We start from the raw sequence: 23,561 nt of genomic DNA, 5'->3' as shown, positions 1-23,561 counted from the left end.
AATCTTTGGATAGAGATTGTAGAAAGTGTACAAAGTGGATTTATTGGAACGAATCGCATTCCTCCTGTACACTTCTCACGAGTAAATGTTCTGAAAATGATAAAAATATTTTATTCAATTCGTTTAAACGAACGTGATACGTAATTTGATTCGACAAACCATCGTGTATCTTTTTTCGTCGTGTTATTAAGCGTTGTTACCAAGAATAAAGTTGTCGTATTTCATACTCTCTGTGCAAAAGATACCATAATCGATATCTATAATCAAAATACTTTCAATAAAACTTTTACCGTGGTATCTTCGAAACAAACTGCTCTCCTTTATTTCATCCAACCTCCTCACGCTCCTTAAACGAAAATTAGTTTCAAAAATGCGGTACACTCATCCCTGCAGAATAGAAGGATACGCTTTTCGCGATTTTAATTTTACCAAACTTGCGTGGGGGTTGGGGAACGACGAACGTTGGGGAGAATTTACAAAGTTAATTCGACAAATTTCGCGAGGGGCCGAAAGAGCGGAGGACAAGAAGGCGAACGAAAGAAGAGGAACGCGACAAAGACCTAGGCCAAGATTTGCAAATTCAAACTTTCAAGTTTCGTCCGCTTCAAGAGAAACTGTAATTATTCTTGCTGGAATGTCGCGTCTGATTACAATAGCACGAACGTACGGACCGGCTTAACTCGATCTTCTTCAACGGGAACGACGTTTCTCTTCAAGAAAGAGATACATATACCGCTGACAGTTCCAATTTCGCTTTGCCTTCGGGAAGTTATCCTCGTTTCTCGTCCACGCCAATGAGAATAAGATAAAAATTTTGCTGAGATATTATTAAACGAAACGTGTATACAATGATTCAATGTACACACGATTGTTTCAATCCTTCGACATGGACACAACAGGCGTCCAACTCTCGATCGAGCAAGTAGTACATCTTCGTATTATATGCGCTACAAGTAGAACATATCTCTCTATGGTTAGACGGACAAGACGTTCGGTACACATGGTCGAACAAGCTACGTTACATTGGTATGATCAGATATATAGCACAATCATGATATACGAACCGAATAATTATCGTATTCTACGTAGCAGAAGAAGAAATTCTTTTAGATAAAGAAGAATAATTAATTTTCTCTCGTTTAGAGATGATTTAACACCATCACGGATTGGTGTTAACAACTAGGCTACTGTTAATCCGAAACACCTGTCAAGCTAACGTTACAACCATCACGATACGATTTATTACAAACGAAGCAGGCACATACCCAGGTTGCATCGCATCAACATCGCCATTGATCGGCCCCATAATGAAGACACACTATCGTTCCATGTATCCTTCCGTGTGCCATTTCGCTTCCTCGTGGCGCACACCACGAGTCCACGAGCTTGTAAATCTCCAGAAGTGAAGTTTCCCCTCTGCACCGATACAGAGAACAATAGAACCGTATCCAACCCCTCCAACTATCCTCCAATCGTAAACGTCCACCAATATTACCCGACATACCTGAAATCGAAATCGACGGCCGTAACAAGCAAACTTCCGTTTCGATACTTACGATCAGAATCTGCGGACCAACTTGCCGAAATGAAAAGCTATAAACGGAAGTTCGGTTACATGGATTTCTAACCGATCCACGTTTAATTTCACGTGATCCCCGCGTTTCAATTTCGGCCAACGACAGTCTAACGTACGATTCCACCACGAACGTGCATACAGATAAATGTGTGCTATACACACCTTTGCTCCAAATCTATTCGACGCATCCGTGTTGGACCGGCTCGACGGATATGCAAATTCCCCGCCTTTAATGATAACGCATCTTCCGCTTAATTTCGAAACACGATTACCATTGCTGTTTCGAGAAATTTGAATCGATTCAATCGATTGTCTCGATCGAGCTCTCCACTTTTTCGTAGGATTTCCACGGTGATGCTGTCGGATAATCACTCGCCCGATTCAATTAATACGTTATTATGATTATCCCGCTGTGAGGATCGATTATTCGATTTTATCACGGGGAGGAGGGGTAAATATTTGGCAATTGATTTGGTAGAAACTCGCGGGCCAAGTCGGGTGAATTGTCGTTCGGGGAATATGTAATTAAAGCAGTTACACCATGCTCCATGGTATCGTTTTGGACTATGGTAGCTGACCGCTGAAAGATACGTCTCTCTCTCTCGGCGAATATTGCTTTCTGATCGTTCTTCCTCGTCGCGAAACACAATACGTCGGATCTTCGTTACAACGAAATAAATACAAAGAATTAAACTTTTTAATTTTTGTGCGCGTCATCCGATGACATTTGATTAACAGAATATCTAAAAAAGAAGTATAAGTTTTAGCATGTGACTTTTCTTAATTTTCCTCGTTTTTAATATCAAATGTGTTATATGCCGCGTTAAAAATCCAACCAGCAGAAAACGCGTGACATATAATTCGATATCATTTAAACGAATCCTTCCACGAAATTAACTCTTTCATACGTGTTCGCAATTACAATTCCTCTTCCTCCGTGTCTCACTACGAAAAATTTCGAAAAACGAGGTCCAGCCCATAAAATCGCGGAATTTTTGCATGGAACGTTGCGTGTAATAAAGCAGTTCCTCCGATTTCGTGTCGCTCACGATTCTAATCTAGATAAGCGTGCTCCCCTCCCCAGATCCGATGCTTCGATTTATTCAAACCTGCGGCTGTGAAATAAAGCAACAGGACCGTTGCGACGCAATTTGCTTCGAGGCGAAATCAAATCCGCACAGATTGACGTTTATTCGGCAAATAAGTAATCGGGGCGCAGTTTTCTGGAGGGGAAATCAATTCGAGTTCGTTTCGATTTTTCTATCTGCAAATTTTTCACGGGGAGGGGGATCACAGTTTCAGATGTGTGGAATGAAATCGAAACGATAACCTCTCGATTTTGAGAAGTGAATTTATCAGAGTGATCTGCCCTGTCGCTCGTAAGAAAGGTAAATATTTACAAATCTATTTTTCTCCCTTTCTCTACGTGTAAATATCGTTCTCGACGCCTCGAGAGAGCTTCTGGTGTGAGAGAAAAAAAAAAAAAAATTGAAAAAATCTGTTACGCGAAATAATTCGATTCGATAATGTTCGAGACACTTTAAATCGCTTGAAACGTTCGATTGAAATATTATGCCGTTGGTTTTTTCCCTTTTTTTTTTTTTTTCGTAGTACAAAAGAGGAAAAAAATAAAAACGACGAAGTCTCGAATGCACGCGTTTCATTCGTTAAATTGATCGGAAATTATTGTCGTTTATCATAGATTTTCGTTCCTTTTTTTAACACGTAGTATGGAACGTAGTAGTTTTCGTTATCGAATAAGAAACGAAATGAAAATATTACAAAGTGTGATTCAGAATTTATGTGATTTATTTCAAAATTTAAATGTAATATTACCTCCTTAAATTTCTATGCTTAAAAGATAATTAAATCGCGTCAATTATCTTCCATTCCACGAAATTTCTAAACAGAACTTGTAAAATCCATCGACCAAATAACGGCGCAACACGAAATAGAAGAAGAATCTCGAAATTCAAATAAATCTCTCTCCGTTTCGTGCGCTAATATCGTAACAACACTTCGAGTCATCGTAAATCATCGAGAATCTATCTTGATAAACTGATAAACAATGCCGAGGATCGTTGAAAGAGAGAGAGAGAGAGAGAGAGAGAGAGAAAAGAAAAAAAGTTAACCTGTTTCGATTTGTCGTCGATCGATTTTCCCCAAAAATGAAGAGAATCCTTTTGACACAGGTTGGGTCGATCATTAATAACCTCGAGGCGCGAGATTTAGCAAGCAAACAACAGCATTATGAAAGTTGGAATTCGACGAGAATTTCGGTGTCCTAGATTATAATTGATTTATCAGGGTTGGCTCACAAGTGTCGGCCACTGAGCTCGTGTGACTAATGAATACGGATTCGACACGGTGCTTCAATAATCCATTTGAGAACAGAAACGATGTCGTTTTTCATCCGTGTTCAAATCGCTCGTTTCCTTCGCACCATCTAATAGATACAGTCGATCACAAAAATCCTTCTACGTAAGTTCCACTGATTAACGGATATTTATTTATGATAAAATAATTTTTAACGACAAAGTTATTAAAACCAACAATAATTCTTGAGTATTATATAAAAGTAACTATACATGGGACGATTTTTTTATTAATATCGAATATTTTTACTTTTTTAGATAAAACTTGGTAAACTATAAAACATTCAGGTTTTATCACCCTTTATCGCTCTACTGTAAAAAAAAACATTTCCAGAAATAAATAATAAAAATTTCACTCCACTCACAAAGAGATTTTCTGTCGAAAGATAGACAGTCCCGATTTCCTATTAAAAATAGAATTATTAAAAATAGACGAATGTAAGACGGCGCACGAAAAATTCTGCGGCTGACTGTGGACACGCGTGTATGTGTGCGTTTTCGTGACACGCGAGGGTGTGAATGCACGGTGTAGATGGCAAAGTAGGTCGGCAAACTTTAAGGGCGTGTTTTATTCACCTCCGGGCTGGAAAAAAATCTCCGTGGATACGATCGCGGATACGTACTCTCTTTTCTTTTTTTCTTTTTTTTTTTTTTTTTCTCTCGAATTACACCTTCCCTGGTCGAGACGAAATTTCGCTCGAACGCGAGTTACAGCAAGCGTTGTTATTTTCCTTTTGTTGTAAAGGCATCGGGGCGATAACGGCACTTGTTGCCACTGCAACAAAAGTTTAGACGCGTTGCGTTTTATCTGTCTCCTACTCCTATTTTTCCATTTCTGTTATCGGGCCGTGTTTAAACACGCCCGCGAGTTGAAATGGAATTTGATCGGCCAGAATTTATTTATTTATTTTCTCGTGTAAAACGAAACTCTTTCCTTCGTTAGAAGTAGAATTAAATTGTAAACGAACAATCAAAATTGTTGTAATAATATTGGAAAGATACGGGGAGCCTACTTTCGATCCTCGTCACGGAATAACCGTTTGACAGAATAAGAGGAACGATCCCATCCTACGCGCCCCTCGTTTTTCACCACCGCCGTAATATCTGGCCCCAAACTTTGCCCAAACTCGCACGCGGTCCACCACGCCGTCTTCCCTTCGATTTTTTTTATCGCGGCAATTTATTTGCTCGATCGTTGTTCCGAGAGAGCCGTGCCCATAAAAGTGGTAACAAGTCGACCCTTCGAATCGTTTCGAACCGATCCAAAATGGATGATTGTTACGGGGGGTCCAGGGGTGAGAGCGAGGGGGAAAAATGCCAGCTGCCAAGAAAACTTTCATAACTAATCCTCCCCTGCCTCCAACGAGGGGATGTTGAAAAGGGATCCAGCCGAAAAGTAACGCATTATCTCGCACAAACCACGCTTTTTCCCGTAATTTCCACCGTTTCTCTCTGGATGCCAGCAACGGATTCTCTCACGCCTGTTGCAACACGTCTCCATTCGCCGAGTGTCCGACTCGGGAGATTGGTGGCGGGGAGAGAGTGGTATTTCGAGGGGAATTTCGAGAGGAAGAGGTTTGGTAACGAGCAAATCCCGACGATTGAGTCGTCTCGTTCGACGGATCGTGAGGAGAATCAAAGGGCGGCTTTTGACGGGGGGACGCAACAGGAAACACCCCTCGTACGCCTCGTAACTACGAGCGTGCTTCATAAATATTTCAACCGGCGCCTCTTCCGCGTATTACCGATTCCCTGTGACTTCCGCTAATTTAATCAAATACGTTCCGGAATATGGATATGACGTATTCAAAAGTTTCAACAGGTTAAATGCAGTTCAAGCGCTTTTTAATTCCACGCCAGAATTTCTCACGCCGATTCGTGTCTTTGGTTTTAAATCTGTCTCGCTTCCTTTTTATATTTAGCCTGGGTTTGAGAGAACAGGCTCGTGAATAAATTCGCCTTGCCAAGAATCCAGTTGCGATCCTCGATTGGAAAAATAGTGTATTTTCCATTTCCATCAAATATTAAAGAAAGGATATGTACGTACAATATTGACATAACAGAACAAATCATCTTTGTTCGAGTATCATCCACACAACGAGACCAAATCATTTCATTAAATATCGTTGAACGAAAAAACTTTTATTGGATAAAAAGTCATCGTCAAGGTTGAAAATAAATTAAGATTCTTGGAGTCAATCCTCGTTTGATCCTCGTCGAGCGAGGAAGTCAGTCGAACCGCGAAGCGGTTCATTTTCATTATCCGACGTACGACATCGTCGCGACATTCTTCTCGCAGGAAATGAAAGCCGTTGCTTACCTCGCGTTGAAGAGCGGACGCGCAAACACGGGTTGGGTTAAAGGGCAGGACGAGAATTATTCGAGCAAAGGAAACGAGGCATCGAGCGCTCGAAGATATGGATAAAAATACGAGAAAATTCTATCATCGTGTTTCTCTCTTAGAATCCTCGACAAGTTTAGCTTATATAAACGAGTTTCGATAAAATTCAGAAATGGAAGAAGCTTGGCAACTTCGTTATTCGCATCCTGTTATTTTACATTAACGAATTCTTCATCGTCTCGCAATTATCTCGGCCGGAAATTAAGCCTTTCATTGAGATCTATCTACTATCCTTAAGTAGGAAAGAAACGCTAAATTTGTTGAAAATGTTAATAACATTCCGTACGCGACTATAAAAATCGAAGAATATCAGAGTATTGATTTTTGAGAAAATAAGAGAAAATAATTGGAAATATATAACGGAAAGTTTACGAATGGAAAATTTTTAAAAAGTATCGCGGACTCGTTTCTTTTATACCAAAATCCTGCATCAAATCCCTTTCCGTCATCAACGAGCTTGTCTCGCTGTTTCGTCGACGATCCGAATGTTTATTCGTTAAAAATTGGCCATTGAAAACGGAGAATCAATACCTTCTTTGGTCAAACACTCAAATGGAGAGAGAGAAAAAAGAAGAAGAAAAAAATATGGTAGGAATGCAACGAATGATCAATGTTTCTCCTCATGTTCCATTGGAAAAATCCATGGATCACCCATCCTATCCTAACAATTGAGATACTGAAAATAAAAAAAAAAGAAAGAAAAGAGGAGAGGAAACGAGAGGATCGTTTCCACTTTCTCTCATTTACTGGCTACGCGAACGCGCCACCATACGATCACATTTGTTCCCCATTCGGTCGTGGTAATGGGCGTGGAAAAACCATTTTTCGTTTCCACGAGTGCCAGCAATTTCAGTACTCCAGAAGGTCGAGACAACACCTAACAACCGTTCCCTTTGTTCTCGCGCGAGCTTAAAAAAAAAAAAACTGTATATACCTGTCTATATATATATATATATATATGTATATATATAAAAAAGGAAGGATAAAAATGAAGGATCCTCCTCCGGTATTTTCTCGGCGTGCCATAGTGTTACTTTACCTTCTTTGAAGTCCGTGGAGATTCATCAAGCGGGTAACAGGCGAACGAAACGACCGATCGCCCCTTCCTTCGAACATTATTATCCCAAGATCGTGGACGAGAATCGAGCGTCGTTCACTTTTCACTTTTTTCAGCTTCTCGTCAAAGAGAGGCGCTCTTCGATTTTTGAATGTAGAAAACGAAACGAAACAAAAATAGCAAAAAATTTAAATTCGTATATACGACGATATTACGGTCGACGCACCGACGCCGATCCCATTCGGCCGTGAATTAATCCACGCTTTCGGATTCACGGCCGATCGTTCACGGATGAACGCGTCTATTCCACAACGGAACGGGAGGCCGATGATGCACACGACGAGAAAATATGGCGTGTGAACGAATCTCCAAATGCGCCGCGTATAATCGCACCCGTTGTTAATCCAGATTAGAGAGCGTGGCTCCTCGCCTCGACGGCGGCCGTGCTGCAACACATCCTTCGAAAATTCACCACTGCGTGGCACATCCGTGGGGAATTTGTTCACGAGTCACACTGGTCACGTAAACAGATGTTACAGCTGTAAATGCTTTCCCCCCCTCTCTCTCTCTCTCTCTCTTTCTCTCCCTGTACGAACGAGATCGTGATCGAAGAAAAATCTCGCGGTCGACGATATGAATTAACATCGATGTTAACGTATCCGGGATGTGATCCGGGAAATTCGTGGAAAAACTTTTCGTGAAGATTAATCGCGTTTCGTAATTAGTTTGATCTCGTACGAGGGTCTGTCTCACTGTTTGATATTCATTCCATTTTTTTCTTTTCTTTTTTTTGTATTTTTCTTTCGCCACGTTCACAGACTCGTAATTGGCATCGGTGAATTTGTCGCGTTTGAACTGGAAAAAACGAGGCTTTTTTTTTTTTTTTTAACTAACTAACTTTTTTTCCGTGCGAGGAAAAACTCTCCGATTCGCGGTCGACACACTTTAAACTGAAAAATGGAGAAGCTGGAAGGAGTCGAAGAAAGAGGCGGTGCGTACAAGTTATGAAATTTCATAGAGGTAAAGGAAAAAGACTTATGCAACGTTCAATTTGTATAATGTATTCAAAATACAGCCGTGCAAAAGTGTGCACGGTCCCGAATCTGCAATTATAATTTTTCGGATTAAGCCATGCTACACTTTCGGTCACACGAAACGCCTACGCTTATTCACCCGGCCTCGCGCACGCGAGACATGCACACACCTTTCGAGGATAATCTCCGATGCATGGGAAAAAAATTCTCACGAAACTTTCTCGGAAAATCTCGACTTCTTTCTCTCCCTCTATCGTATTTCACATCGGCTTATTATTCCACACAAATCACAAGAAGAGACATAAAAACCAAAACGTCACATTTCTACAACAACCGAAGCAACGATATTTCTTCATCCGAGGAACATACGTCGTATTTCACTTTTTCCCTTTCTTTCCTTTTTTTTTCTTTTCCCTTTTATCTATTCTTCCCTTCACTCGAACACAACGAATCTCCTCTTCTACTCAAACTTTCCCATCGCGTATCGTTGTCGCGCTTGTTTCGTTATCACACTGTAACCAACGCATTCATTTTCCAGAGCAGAGCACTGTATATCAAGATCAGTGGACACCGGCCGGAGGCACTTGATCACAGATCACAATCCTGGAGAGTTCGAAGGGAACTCGCGTGGGTTTCGCGCGATGCGTGCGGGGTGAGAATGGAGAGAGAAAGAGAGAGAAAAAAAAAGGAGAAGGAAGCAAAAAACGGAGAGGAGAAGAGGAGAAGAGAAGAGGAGAAGAGAAGAGAAGAGAACGGTAAGGGAGCACGATACGGTAACAAGTGGAAAAACTGAACGGCTAGATCTGACGGTCGTTGTGGCGCGCGGCGAGCCACTGACTGCCTCCACCAATTCCACGCCTTTCCCTGCCCTCCTACCCTCCCTGCGCCGCCACCTACGCCGATCACCCTTGCACACCCTCTTCGCGCTGTCCTCGACAACCCCAGGCGCAAACGCCACGACGATCCCCGTACCACCGTGCTCCTATCCTCCCCTCGAACCGTGTCCTCTCTCTCTTTCCTTCTTCCCTTATCTGCCTCCTACATTCTTTCTTTCTGTTCCATAATGCTTTCCGTGTTATTTCATTCTTTGCATCGCTGTTCACTGAATTTTGCGCTACTGTTATCCTCTCTCTCTTTTTAAGTTTAGTTTGTTCCTAGTTTGTTCCTTCTCTATCTTCTTTTCTTTCTCTCTTTCTTCCTTTTTTCGTTCTCTGCGTATTTTTTCCTGCGTTTTTAATATCCTTCCCTTTGTCTCGAAATAAGAGAGTTTGTCTATTTTTCTTCTTCTTCTTCTTCTCTTTTTCATTCCTTTTATTTCGATATTCCTATTTCTAAAATTATCCCGTTTCTCTTTCGCCTACATTTTATTTCATATCGATTGTCTCCACTTTTCGCCGCATCCCCCACGATTTCAACGGTGCATTTCCCTCCGTCAGATCTCGTCCCCCTCCTCCTCTTCTATTCTAGTCGATTTTTGTTTTCCAATCTCTCTGTCTCTCTCTCTCTCTTTTCCCCCTCTCGCTCTCGTTATTCGTTTCTCCGCTTGTAGCCGCGACAGGATGGAATTGACATTCTGATACAAACCTCTCGGAGCAATGGAGCGTGTAATTGATAGGTTTACTCGATGGACGTCACTGTACCTTTCAATTATTTAATTAAGAAGGCAAGCGTCGTATTTTGAATTGCAGATATATTCTCCCTGCGTTTCGAAACGCGGTGACGGGGAGGAGGGATGAGAGGGGAGGGGAGGGGGGGAGGTGGTGGTGGATGGAACGGAACGATGGAATGGCGCGAAACGGCGGTAAATTAAAAAAATAGCGGCGTCTGGCGAAATTCCTCTGACTCCGCGGCTTTTTCCGGCTTGAACCGTTTGTTCCACTTGTTCGTTACTTTCGACAAGCGGAGCCCTGGGATTACCACCGATCCAAATCGTTTTTGGGAAATCGTTTTCGAAATCAATTCGGCTTCCACTCTTCCCTTTCTTTATTCTCGCTAACTGATTCTTGTCTGTTTCGATTTGCGCCAACGAACGCAATACTACATTTTCCTTTCTTTTGCGAGTGAAAATAACTTGGAATATAACGCGTGTACACACATTTTCGTTTGGATTATTATCGGCGACGAAATCGAAATTATTCCTCCCTTAATATCTCCTCTCTGGATCGTTCAATCATTTCGAAAATTAAAAATACGGGGCCTGAAACGATAGATACGAGATACACGTCTTGCGTCTTGCAAACTTCTTCTCAGCTGTTGCCTTTAAAAAGTTAAAATTAAAAGTTGGAAAGCAATTTTCTCAATTCGTTTCCCGTCCCTTTCGCCTGTTTTCGAGGAAACTCAATTACGATCTATTTGCATAAGATCCACGAGGGATCCGTCGATCATTCCGACAGTCATCGATAATTGTTATGGTAATTTCCCATTTCGTAAACCCTGCTACTCGCCGAAACTGGGGCTATTTTCATTTTTATTGACTCAACCTCCGCCGCATTACATTTAAATCGACGCAGTCGATTCTGCGTCAGCTGCTTTTGCAATCGTTCCGCGTTATCTTCGATTACTGTCTGCCCCGATCGCCGGTATATATATATATTGGAATATAACGAAACGGGCCGATATTAAATGCCGAAACGAAAGAGAGCAGCCCTCTAATTTCAACCCCGCGCGATCGTTAAATAGAGGAATTCCGAGAATTCGTTGAGATCCCTTTGCGTGGTTGGGGAAAGGAAAGGAAAAATAATAAAAAGGGAGGGGATTTACGCGGTATAATTTTTCGCTCTTGTTCTCCTTATCGTCCTTATATCGTTCTCCCTCGTGAAGCGTGAACAACAGGATAGAGTTTTCAAATAATTGGAAGTAAATAATTCGCGCGGATGATATCAAGGGACACTTGTCATGCGATACACAGATTGTGGAAAAGTATGCATAAAGAATTATTCAATTTCAAACGATTACAAATGAAATTTTTCAATATCTTCGTAACTCATTTAACTGGAAATATCAAACGTAAAAATCAAATATTCTAGTATTTCGAAAAAAAACTGCAAACTTGCGTGTGTATGAAATTCCAGCAATTTGTTGCCACAATTAATTATTCAAACATTGAATATAAGCTAGAGTTTGATTTTGAGAGAAGCATTTTCGTACCACGTGGCCATATTTTGTTATTGATTTCGCAATTATTAAATAAATAATCGTACCGATTTTTTTACATATCGTTTACTTGGGATCGTCTTGGCTCGCATAGTCGAACAAATTTTCCTATCGAATATAGAAATTAGAAAAGTGATAATCTCTCTCTCGAGAAAATGACTGGCTCAGGTCCGTGGGCACGCCACCACCCAAAGGACTCACGAAAGTGGGCCCAAGACCCTCTTTCGAGGTCCCCCTGTGCGGAGAATATTAATCTCGCGAATTAAAAATCTCAAATTTTTTCACAAAATCTATCTATTACAAAAAAATTCTCTAATTTGTCCATTACATAAAATTCCTAAAATTTGAAAGATTCTATATCGATGTGAATAATCGGCTGTCAAAATTATTCTTCTTCTCGATGCGTTTAAACGCATCGAGAACAAACCATTGTTTTAAATAATGTATTCTCACCGCGTTTAAGCCGACCCCGGGGAAAATACCAGCCACCACGCCGGATTTATATCACATTAACCGTAGAATCATTTCATATGTCGTCGAGCAATACGGTAATTCTAAAACGAATTTCACTCCAATTGCATCTGCGACTGGAATTCCACCTTTTTCTTCGAGCACCTTCTTTTTCCGTCACGTGCAACCCTCCTTCTCTCTTATTTCGCCCTCGTGTCTTCGTTTAAATTAAGTTTTCTATTTTTTCCCCCTCTCCTCCATGTCCTCTCTCACTCTCTCTCTCTCTCTCTCTTCTTTTTCTTTTCTCTCGTTTCATTTTCGAACGATTGTTCGAAAAGGGTGATATTTCTCCCGTTGTTATTACTGTACAATAATTTTCAAAAGAGCAAACCTAATAATATCCAAGTTCAATATTTGGTTTCCATTTTATATACATGGCTACAAGCCAAATGTAATAAATATGTATAAAACCAACGTTACAACTTAACTGCTTGAAAGTTTATAACTTTGTAATTAGAGAAGCAATTCGCGTGTGAACTGAATTATATTTATCGGATGAGTTTCGTAAGAACAAGAGACAAATAAGATTAAAACGCTTTTCGAAATAAAAACTCGATAAACTTTAAAATGCGAGTCGTTTATCGTACGATACGAGTCACTAATTCGAAACAACGCGCGAACTAGTTTTACTATTATCAAGCAAAATTCTCGAAATTTTAAATTTCCAAAAAAAAAAAAAAAAAGAAAAAAAAGAAAAGAAAAGAAAGAAAGGTCACTCGGGTTCATCAAACAAGGCCGATATAATTATCATTGTAAAATTCGATTGACCCTGTGTCTACAATGTTCCCTTTTTCTTTTTTTTGACAATGCCACTCCACTCTATTCGGTGATTTCACCTATGATGATTTACATAAAAAACACACGCGCACATACACACGTAGACGCGAGCAAATCCAGAGAACTTATTCCATATCTGTCGAGGCTCGACGCCGTAAATCAACAGACAATCGAAAGGAAAATCAGATCAGACTCTTGCCACGGACGGAACGGAAGGAAGGGAATGGCGAAACATCGGCAGAAACGAAGTGTCAACAACGGAGGAACGAAACGATCCTTTGTTTTCGCGCGTCGATACATTTTCTTCCCTCTCCCTCTCTCTCTCTTCCCCACTCTCTGTCTCTCTCCACTGCAACTCGGTGTAAATTACGTTTCCGCGACCTATCGGTGTTTTCGCCGCGAATGGAAGCTCCTCCGACCAAGGGTTTCCAAACGTAGACGCGCGGAGGGTAATAAAATAAATTGCAGCACTTAGCGAGAGGCTCCAGGGCCGGTTAATGCTCGCCAACCCCTCTCCCCAACCCCCCAGCGAGCCAAGCCCAGTTTACCACTCCGCCCTCGCCAGTTTCCCGCCGACTAAACTACCTCGATTAGCGATGCTTAATACGTGCCTCGGCCAAGTTGATGGGCTCGAAACAGGTCGGCCATCCTAAACTCCACGATTACCACTTCATCGTCCGCTTCATCCCTCAGAATTCTCTTTAACTTTCCATCTCCCAAGATCTGTTGGGAGAAACTTCTTTCGCGGCTCTCCACTCTGAGTGTGTATATATATATATATATATAAAACTTCACCCTCAACTCTGCATTCACGAGGTTCGGAGTTTGGATATCGGTGGTGGATTTTGGAAAGTTCTTTCATAGTTAGGAAAGATCAAAGATCTTTGGGCAAGCCGTTACTACCGTTGAATTCGGGTTCGATATTAATTTTCTCGTGTTTGAGTATCGAAAATTCGGTGGAGTCAAGGAACTTGGAGTAGAATCGTTCTTGCATCTGTCTGCAAGTGTCTTGAACATCGGATATCGGATCAAATGAATCAAGTGTGTCTTAAATAATGTGGAAATTTTCCGAGTTTTATGATTTTAATTTTAGGATAAATTGATATTCTCAAATAATAAATATATAATAATAATGAGTAGTAAGTATGAATGTATTTTTATACTTGTTTAATTGTGAGGATAGCGGTATATGGAATAAGAATGTCGATACACGTTTTCACAGAGATTTGAGATTTTGAGGGTAACGTTTTGGAGAAGCATTTTAAAAACAAAAATTTCGCATCATAATTGCTAGAAAGTATAGAACGAATAAAGAAAATGAAAGTGGTGGTAAAAATTATTATATCATCATCATATTTCTTTCGTTCAATCCCTCTGTTCCCAAATATTGTAGCTATAATTTCATTAATGGTATTATTCTTTACTCCTTGATTTTGATGCAATTGCAATGTTTGCGAAAGATTTGAATTCTTGTTTCAAAAAAAGAAAGAAAGTATAGTTCCATGATATTTATCTACCTCGTTGATCCTCGAATGAAATAGAATAGAAGTCATAGCCGCAACCAACTTTTTTCATTAACGTTTCGAGAGTTTCTTCGATTTTAAAAAGTGGTCCTCGCGGTATCGAAGAATAAGTCCAATAGGTATCAATTCCCTCTTGATCGTTTCGATCAGAGCTACCTCAATCAGCGATACTTAATATATTCTCCGGAGAAATTCGCGAGCTCAAGTTCTGACTTTTCGATTATATCTTTGCTGGAGTTTCTCACTTGCTGCCCCACTATCGAGTATTCAACGTAGCATTCGAACATAACTGATTTACATCGTTAAATAACGCGTGGAAACTTGTCGAGAATTGTTTTAATTAGATTGAATAGAAAAATATAAAAAACAAAAAAAAAGGAGATATAATACGGAGTGTTAATTTTTTTTTTTTAATCTGTGCTGTGTTTCTTTCATTCAATCATTATTTTTTTAATCTCTTAGGCGGATATGACGATATATATTTTATCGTGAAACGAAACGATTCCATTAGATAAAACAAAATTCGCCCGTGTATTTTTAAAATATTGTAAATGAAAGACAAATGAAATGAATGAAAGATTGCGTAGATTATATTCGAATCAATGAATAAAAATAATTATGAATTCAAAAGCTGTTTCAATAAACAGGATAAATCTGTGTTTGCTTAAGAGGTTATTCGTTTTGAATAATAGTTGGAATATTAATAAAGATTTGATAAAACATCAAGATATATATCATAATTTGTATAAAATATTAATATAATCGAAGGACATATATAATCGAATAGAGATTAAAATATATAGAAACAAAAGATAGAAACATTTTATGAAATATAATACCAGTGTTCCTATAGTATATCTTATTGCCAAATGTGAATACGTTATAATTTATTAATTTATATATATATATATTATTATATATATATATATATAATTTATTACAAAAATTACATAAAAATTTATGAATTTTAATTTGAATATGAATTAAATATCTGTATATATTATTGAGTTGTAATGAAATTCAAATAAGCGATTATTTTAAAAAGTGAAGAAAATAAATATTCTAAGATTTATTATGTAATTGTATACTTTATCAATTTACGAGTAAGTAGAAATACAAGTAATGCATTCTGTTTTTTTATTTATTTACATCTTCGTTTATTTCTTCTTGTCAATTTTAAACAAGGATGAAAATTTTATATCCTAAATTATTAAATATAAATATGTTTCTATTATTATTTATTACATACTGGACCACTCTTATATTTTTAATTATCCTCCTCTTTCATTTAATCTCTTCTCCGAAAATTAAAAACATTAATTAACATAATAATCCTTTTATTCCTATCTTATTTTTACGAAATTAATATTTACCGATCAATAAGATATTTATAAATTCATAAAGGAAGATCACCATATTTTTGCATTATTTATGCGAAAATAATCGATACTTCTATTGCTTAACCTTATGACCTAATTAAAATTTACATACATTAAATTAATTTGCATACCACATATATATGTATATAAGCACCATACATTTCAGCGTAAACATGTATGACAAATTTTCAATACATACACATCGTTCACATTTATAAATACCTCTCATCGACGATTGTTGGGCAGTCAATTTCATACATCAATCAGGTTATTATGTACGCATCGACTTAAAAATTAAATCGATAAATAATTGGTCATAAAAGAAATTAATCAAATAATTAATATAATTTTTTTTATATAATTTTCTCATTCAAACATAAATGGTGCATCTTAGATAATCGACGAGACGAAACAAATAAACAAATATCGAAAATGGAACTCGTAGAATTGTACAATTATTATTGGAACGAGAGAGCTGGTGAGTATCTTAAATTCCTCTTTCGACAAAAGTTTCAACAATAATAATTTCACTTGCTTTTTGCTTTCTTTCTTTTTAGATTCAAGAACGAACAATTTACCATTAATGGGATCACCCATCATTATTCCTACCATTATATTTTCATACTTGTACTTCGTCCTAAAATGTGGTCCACAATTTATGAAAAACCGAAAGCCGTATAACTTGAAAACATTTATCCAATGGTACAACATCTTTCAAATCATCGCCAACGCGTATCTAGTGCAACAAAACATAAGTGCAGGCTGGTTCTCCGAGATAAGCATATTCTGCGAAATGCCAGATTATTCGTATAAACCTGGCCCACTGAAGGTAAGGTATATTTTTCACCGTCCGTCATTATTACCGTCAAATACACGATGCAATTATATTCATATATATATATATATAAATTCTCTCATTGCCCAGATAGCTCATACGATGTGGTTAACGACAATATTGAAATTGATCGATCTCGTGGAAACAATGATATTCGTGTTGAGAAAGAAGCAGGAACAAATATCATTTTTACACGTGTACCATCACGTGTCCATGGTCCTTTTAATGTGGTACATGACGAAATATTACGCTGTCATCATGACCTCGTTCGGTATTTTGATAAATTGTACCGTACACGTGATCATGTACACGTATTATTATCTGAGCACGCTTGGGCCGAATATGCAAAAAAAATTGTCTTTGTATAAACCAATAATAACCACGGTGCAAATGGTGAGTGTGTAAACATGTTTAATAATTGAAATCTGATTATAAGCATTTTTCTTTTATTGCATTAGGTCCAATTCGTTATTTGTATACTGTATGCATTACAAGCATATTCTCCGTCTTGCCCTGTATCGAAAGTGCCAGTAAACACCGCAATCTTTCAGTTAATCGTAAATTTCTTACTTTTCTACAATTTTTATAGACAGAATTACACAAAATCGGTTCAAAAGAAATGTTGAATCGAATAACGATACACGCGTTCAACGAACATTTTCAACAATTAGACGGGAATTACGATGAAAATATTCCACATTCGTGAATTATTGATAAAGATTTAGATATTGTATTGTAATTTATTTATCGATAATGTACGTGTAAGATACTAAATGTCTGTAAAAGATATATGATTATAATAATAAAAAGTAAGAGAAATTTTAAAGTATTTTAAAGTTCAATGAATTGTAAATATCGTAAGATACGTTATCAAAATAAATTATTTTATGCGCAAGTGTTGATTATTCAAAGATATAAAAAAACTAACGGCGGAAAGAAATTATATAAGCAGCAATATTAATACGAATTGAAAATTTATGTATCAGCCTTGATTTAATAGAAAGAAATTCGATAAATTTATGTATCAAAGATCTTTAAACGATTAAAATATACGAAATGTAAATTATAAATGCAAAGATCTCTTTGTTTCTTTTTTTGATTATGATAATCATAATTTATTCTTACATTATTATACATTTTTTACATTTGTTATATTGTTTTTCTTATTATTGAAACTATATCGTATTTATTCTTACTGTACATATATTATTGATAAAACTGTGAAAAATCCTTCCTTCGTACTAATGTTCTATTATTATTTGAAAAAGAATAAATTTCTTTTTATCACGTAACAGTAAATGTAAACCGAACCGAATTTTTCTTTTCAAATATTTTTCTCAAAAATTATTTAAATATTAAGCTCGCTTTTAGTCATTCTGTATATAATATTTAATATTTACTTACCTAAAAGTAATCCTAAAAGTTTCCATAAAGAGAAAAGCAAAAGGTGCTAGATTAGAATTGTAGAGTAGTCGCTTACCTGAAACATAAAAATATATAATATATTATAAATGTGCATATTATAAAAAATATCTTAATTTTGAATTAATAAAATTTTGTTTTTTGAGAAAATCATTACTCCGTGAAATGATCCCATCCCACTTTATTTTCAATCGTAGTTTCCAATAAAAAGAAGAAATATAATAATTATATTCAACAAGATCGTGTTTCAATGTGTAACCAGAAGAGATTAAATTCCTCTATATATCTTTGGAAGATTGAGTTTCAAAGTATATCTCTTGAAGATAAAGTTTCGGTATAACTCAGAAGAAATTGTGTTCATCGTTATAATAGTGATTAAAAGTTTACTATGTAAATAAAAAGATAATGTAAAAGTATAAAAAGCAAAACGAAAAATATATATATACGAAAGATAAAGATAAAGATACGCTACAAGTTAATTTTTTCTTTCTTTATTCGATGTGTTCAACCGAAAGAAAAAAATTTTTTAATCCGTGGTTTTATTTTTTTTTTTTTAAATATGGAGGAATCGTTTTTTGCAAAAATGCCAGAAATTTAATGAAAAACGGGGAATTATTCGTTAATTTCGTTCGGTCGGGGACAGGGAAAACTCCGAATTCTAATTAGAGCAGAGAGGATCGGAAGTTTCTGTCCCGCTTTTCAATAGCGATTGACATGTCACCACGAGAATGTTAAGCTTCGACCAGGGGGGATTATGGGATTGCGAATTAGTTGCCGAACTTAAGAGCTTGTGCTATGGTCTTGTATGGGTGAACTTGTGCACGACACAGACTTACACACGCCGCAGAAAGGAAAATAAAACTAAATTTCTATCAACCAGATATTCACCTAATTTCCTCATCTGGTATCTCGTTTGACAGAGGGCCCAATCAATGATAAGTATTTTCTCTCGGTCAGCAAATAATCGTTATACTCCGTTTCCAAATTCCGGTCAGAGTCTCAATGTCGTTCGTTCTTTCACAATCGATCTTGATCGATAATTACCAAAAGGGAAACGTCTCCAGTATTTCGCTTCATTCGTGCCATTAGACCCAAAGAATCCTAATTCCACTTCCCTCTTTCGTGGAAAAGTAGCTCGCTAGAAAACTGCACGATCTCCATTAAACGGAATAGATAAAAGTCGAGAACCAATCTTTACCTTCTGCTCGAAAACGCATGGAGAAGATAATCGAGATAATCGATTATTTATTAAAAGCTACTCATAATTTCCTATTCCCAATATTCGTTTCGCGGCCGAATTTATATCACTGAAATTCAAAGCATTTTTTTAAGACGAAACGATGTTTAAAAGAATAATCTCGAGATAAAAAAAAAAAAATCGAAATATCGAAAACTCTCTTTCTGTTTCCAAAGTCCATCCCCGCGACTTTGTATCTTGGAAACTTTTTTCGACGGCAGTGAAACAATCGAGAACGGTCAAATCGGAGGGGGGGCATAACTTTTTCAATAACACACGTTGAATGCATGAAAATGCATTCGGATTGAATCGGAACCCCTTCTCCCTGCATTTCCGTGACACGGTCGAGGATGCACACACGGTTTATCCGTTCGAATAGTTTACGCGACGCTAGAAATTGGAACAGAAACAGAGTAATCTCGGTTGCGCTCGTCGCGGAGAATGCAAATATCAATTTTGCAACGGGCCTGTGGAAAATGCAATGGAGAATGGTAAAAGACAGGATGGGGGAGGGGGAAGGCGTGGTGGTCGAGGGAGATGCAGAACCGGTACAATTGAGACATCGACATAAGCGTTTTAAACAAGTATGCCCGCATCGCTTTTGTTCCCCCGCGAGCTGTTATATCGTCACTTTACACTACCTCCGCCGCTCCCATTGTTCTTCCTATGAAACGCCGGTTGACATACTTGCCTGCGCCGACGGTTCCCTCTTTAACAATGTAAAATAGCAAACTAATGTGTATCTACGTTGTCGCCGTTCAAGGCAACCCACTGCCGCTGTGTCCTTCAATTCGTTTTTGTTAATCGCCATTCGCTCGCCTCCTCTTTTCCTTTTCCAATATATTCAAATGTGAACGAACGTTGCTGGATCGAGATAATTGCGTTTTTATTCATTCGAATAAAGTTGAAAGTTTTCCGTTTTCGCGATATCTTCAACTTTCGAGATCGAGAGAAGGAAAATTTGGCAATGAATTAAGTTGCCTCCTGTTCACTGTTTTGATGATGAAATTTCCCATCCTTCAAAATTCTTAATCTTCAAAATATTGGAATAAAATCCAACGATCGAGAGATATAATTTCACGTAATTTCAATCTTCGATATTTATACGCAACTCGAGATATAATAAATCTCGATCCTAGAGAAATGAAGCAAAGAGAAAAAGATTTTTACAATCACATTTTTCCAAGAATTATTCGTCACCGCGACGTGCAAATGATTCGAGTTGAATGGCAATGGTATCGATAGAAACATGAAACGGAACAATGAGCAAGGTAACTGGATGGTTGGAGGAGGCTGGGAGGGGATGCACAATCGCTTAAGAAACAAAGAACGAGAAAGTTTCCGCCGGTGTCCGATACAAGGGTATATTTTTCTTTGGGAGGAAGTGGCACGCGATAAGACGTGGAATTACCTGAATGTAGCAAGGACAGGAGGCATTGTTACGAGACGTCAACGAGAGAACTCGATTACTCCCGTTCCGCGAGTTGTCTTGATGAAATATACCAGTTCGCGTATTTTATGGTAATAACAACAGGGAGAGAGATCGCCGATGATTCTATCCCCTCTCGTTTAAAAAACTTTCGTAAACGTTGATTTAGAAGGAAAAGAGAGGCTATCGAGTCGTGGAAAAGGAGAAAGAAAGAAAGAAAGAAAGGGAGTTAAAAAGTTGGGAAGCAAGTTTAAATGTAAAAGTTACAGACTGATGTTTTATCCTTAACGAGAATATAGTTTGGCTAGTGTGTCTTGTAAAATAATTTACGAATGAGAATAGCGATATCGAAAACTTTTGTCTTCCTTTTTCTCTCTCGTTATTAAAATCTCTGGTCACGGTTCATTCGTCTTCCACGATTTTCGAAACGAAATCATTACTATTATCACTTAGATGATTAAACTTAATTATATTGAGATAAAATAATATATAAAAATTTTTAAAATGCGTAAAACACGTATGCTTATATGCATGCCTCGATGACAGTCAAAGGGTTTAATAAACTTCTCTTTCTAAGAAATAAAAAATGGAATTGAGATTAAATATAAAATAAGATATAACGTAAGATGGAATTCAAAATTTTCGTCAAAAGTTTGATATTTAACTGGAAATTTCTGGGAAAATTAAACAAGATCTAAATAGCTTCTGATGCCTAATTGCTGTTCGGCATGTCCGGCAGTTAAGCTAAAACTTGTGCGCGTTCCAACGGAGTTTGATATGTTCTAAGAGTACTCTCACGATATAATTTGCATTTTCGTCCGTTCAAATTAGCTAAAAAAGTCGAAAGTTCGGTTGAATTCTCCTAGTTAATGAAGTTTACTACAGCATCGAAGAGTTTTTTTCTCTTTGTTTTTTCTTTTTTTTTTCTTTCGAGAAGCTTTTGAAAAGCTTTATATCGCGGCTGATTGATCAAAACGATTCAAATTCATGCGATGAATTTCGTTAGATGGAATTTTCGTTATCGAGAATATTCGTATCGAGGGAACAAAAGAATCAATTAACGCCAATTCGAAAGGAAAAATCGGTGTCTCGATTATTTTGAATCTTCAAGTACCAGATTATATATATATATATAATAGTTTTTCATCGCGAAAATTTTACCACGCGAAAAAAACACGATCCTAATCGTTCTATCACGATCCTAAATATTCTCTAATATAAAATTAAAAGAAACATATAATATAAATAAACTTGGTTATTAGAGTTCGCTAAAGTTTTTCTATTTTATCAAAAAAAGGAAAGATAAAAGATTCTGGCGGAAAGTTTTTGAGAATTTAGAGTTGGAAACAAAAGTATCGAAAGATAAAATAGAAGAAAAAAAATGGAAAGAGATACACGCGTCTACCGTACCGTCTATCTATAATTCTGTCTACAAAGAAACAGTAAAAGGTTCGAATTTACGATTTTCTTCGCCCGACTAGTGAATTCTTCATCAGCCTAAGGATACCGAGATATATATTATTGAAAATCGAACATCGAGGAGAAAAGAAAAGGAAAGGAAAAGGGGGGGAAAAAATTCTCGATCTAAACGTAAATCGTATCTGGATATCGAATGTCCATTCGTGTATTTTCTCTCTATTTCCTCTCTTCATTTATCTAGTGAAAAATCTTCCAATCGGCAAAGAGTGTTTTTTTTTTTTTTTTTTCAAATATTCGCCGAATCGGTGAATATTTCACGTTTTGCGTCGCTAATCAAAGCTATTAAAATTAATGAATTTGCGCGAAAGGAAACGAAGAATCTGCAAGTTTAAGCATCTAAGCGTTTAAATTAAACGTCGATTTCACGCAACGAGCGCGATTAAAACGTGCCATCGGACATAAGAGAATAATTGATTGGACGAATGAAAATGACTTATGGAAAGAGATGAAAAACCACGGAATCGGTTACAATTATTGTTAAACGAAACAAAAATTAATCAAAAAAAGGAAATAAATTTAAATGTAAAGGAAACGTAAAAATTATGGAACGAATCCACACCATTTCGAATCTAAAATTTTTTCAAATCGACTCGACTATTATCGATATAAGATTTTCCACGAGCGAACGCCATCGATAGCCGGATTATATATGAACAACCTTAAACCTCCCCTCTCAACGATTCATTTTTTTCTATATTACATTCACGTTACTTGTTCGTGTTACCGTGAAAATTAAACTATCATCAAAGTCAAAGTCGCGCGAATGTGTGTCTTAACACAAGCTTAAATTGAATCTCTTCGCAACACGGTTACCAATTTGTGAAGTTATGGCTGCAGAAAGTGACCGGTCGAGATGAAACTTGGCGGATGTTACGGACCAGAGAGGATATATATATATATGAAATAGCTGATTCAGTCAATTCGCGAGTTAAGAAGATACAAACACTGGATTACAACACGATCAATAAAAATAATATTATCAATAAAACTTTAGATGCTGCAACTTATCATATCGGATTGAACGATAACAATAGATAAATTATTATGGAACAGAGTTTCGAATTTATAATTTACTTTATGATCCGTGTACCATGTAACTTCTGGAATTATCGACAACTATATTTCCAATACTCCATATATCAAAATGGTATATCAACACTTTCCTGTGACACGTATATATCATATACGTTCTCTCGCATCGAACGAGATTAATTCGTCCACGTGATATGACCCAATAAATTTTCTCAAATATCTCTGAGACAAAAACGAAAGAATTAAGATCAAGAGTAATTTCGTGCTTGTGCATTTCGACGACCTACTTTTCGTGCGCACACAAAGTTAACCCCCGTTCGAATCGATGTCGAGAGATCCGAC

General features: G+C 37.4%; 2 protein-coding genes across 8 annotated transcripts in view; one reads left to right on the top strand and one right to left on the bottom strand.

The window, feature by feature from the left end:
• Nucleotides 1-23,561, bottom strand: part of dlg1 (MAGUK family member discs large 1) — a 516,408-nt gene that overhangs the window by 366,232 nt on the left and 126,615 nt on the right. The gene's annotated exons all lie outside the window — the stretch shown is intronic.
• Nucleotides 16,019-18,192, top strand: LOC100866518 (very long chain fatty acid elongase 1). Of its 2 annotated transcripts, XM_086911667.1 has the most exons (5): nt 16,026-16,060; nt 16,180-16,263; nt 16,343-16,614; nt 16,711-17,013; nt 17,079-18,192. In XM_086911667.1, the coding sequence occupies exons 2-5, from the start codon at nt 16,218-16,220 to the stop codon at nt 17,244-17,246; spliced, it is 789 nt and encodes a 262-aa protein (XP_086767793.1). In that variant the 5' UTR covers nt 16,026-16,060; nt 16,180-16,217; the 3' UTR covers nt 17,247-18,192. The 2 variants fall into 2 exon arrangements, with proteins under 2 accessions (XP_012340753.1, XP_086767793.1); XM_012485299.3 differs by having other exon boundaries at nt 16,019-16,263.

This window comes from Apis florea, unplaced genomic scaffold (assembly GCF_048593485.1).
Source record: "Apis florea isolate Af1SG1 unplaced genomic scaffold, ASM4859348v1 contig_3326_pilon, whole genome shotgun sequence".
NCBI lineage: Eukaryota > Metazoa > Arthropoda > Insecta > Hymenoptera > Apidae > Apis > Apis florea.
This window is presented reverse-complemented; position numbering and strand designations above follow the sequence as displayed.

Coding starts and splice junctions, on each gene's coding strand:
- LOC100866518 (XM_012485299.3), top strand. CDS start 16,218: ATGGAACTCGTAGAATTGTACAATTATTATTGGAACGAGAGAGCTG. Junction 16,615..16,710: donor ATAAACCTGGCCCACTGAAG/GTAAGGTATATT, acceptor CTCATTGCCCAG/ATAGCTCATACGATGTGGTT. Junction 17,014..17,078: donor TAATAACCACGGTGCAAATG/GTGAGTGTGTAA, acceptor TTATTGCATTAG/GTCCAATTCGTTATTTGTAT.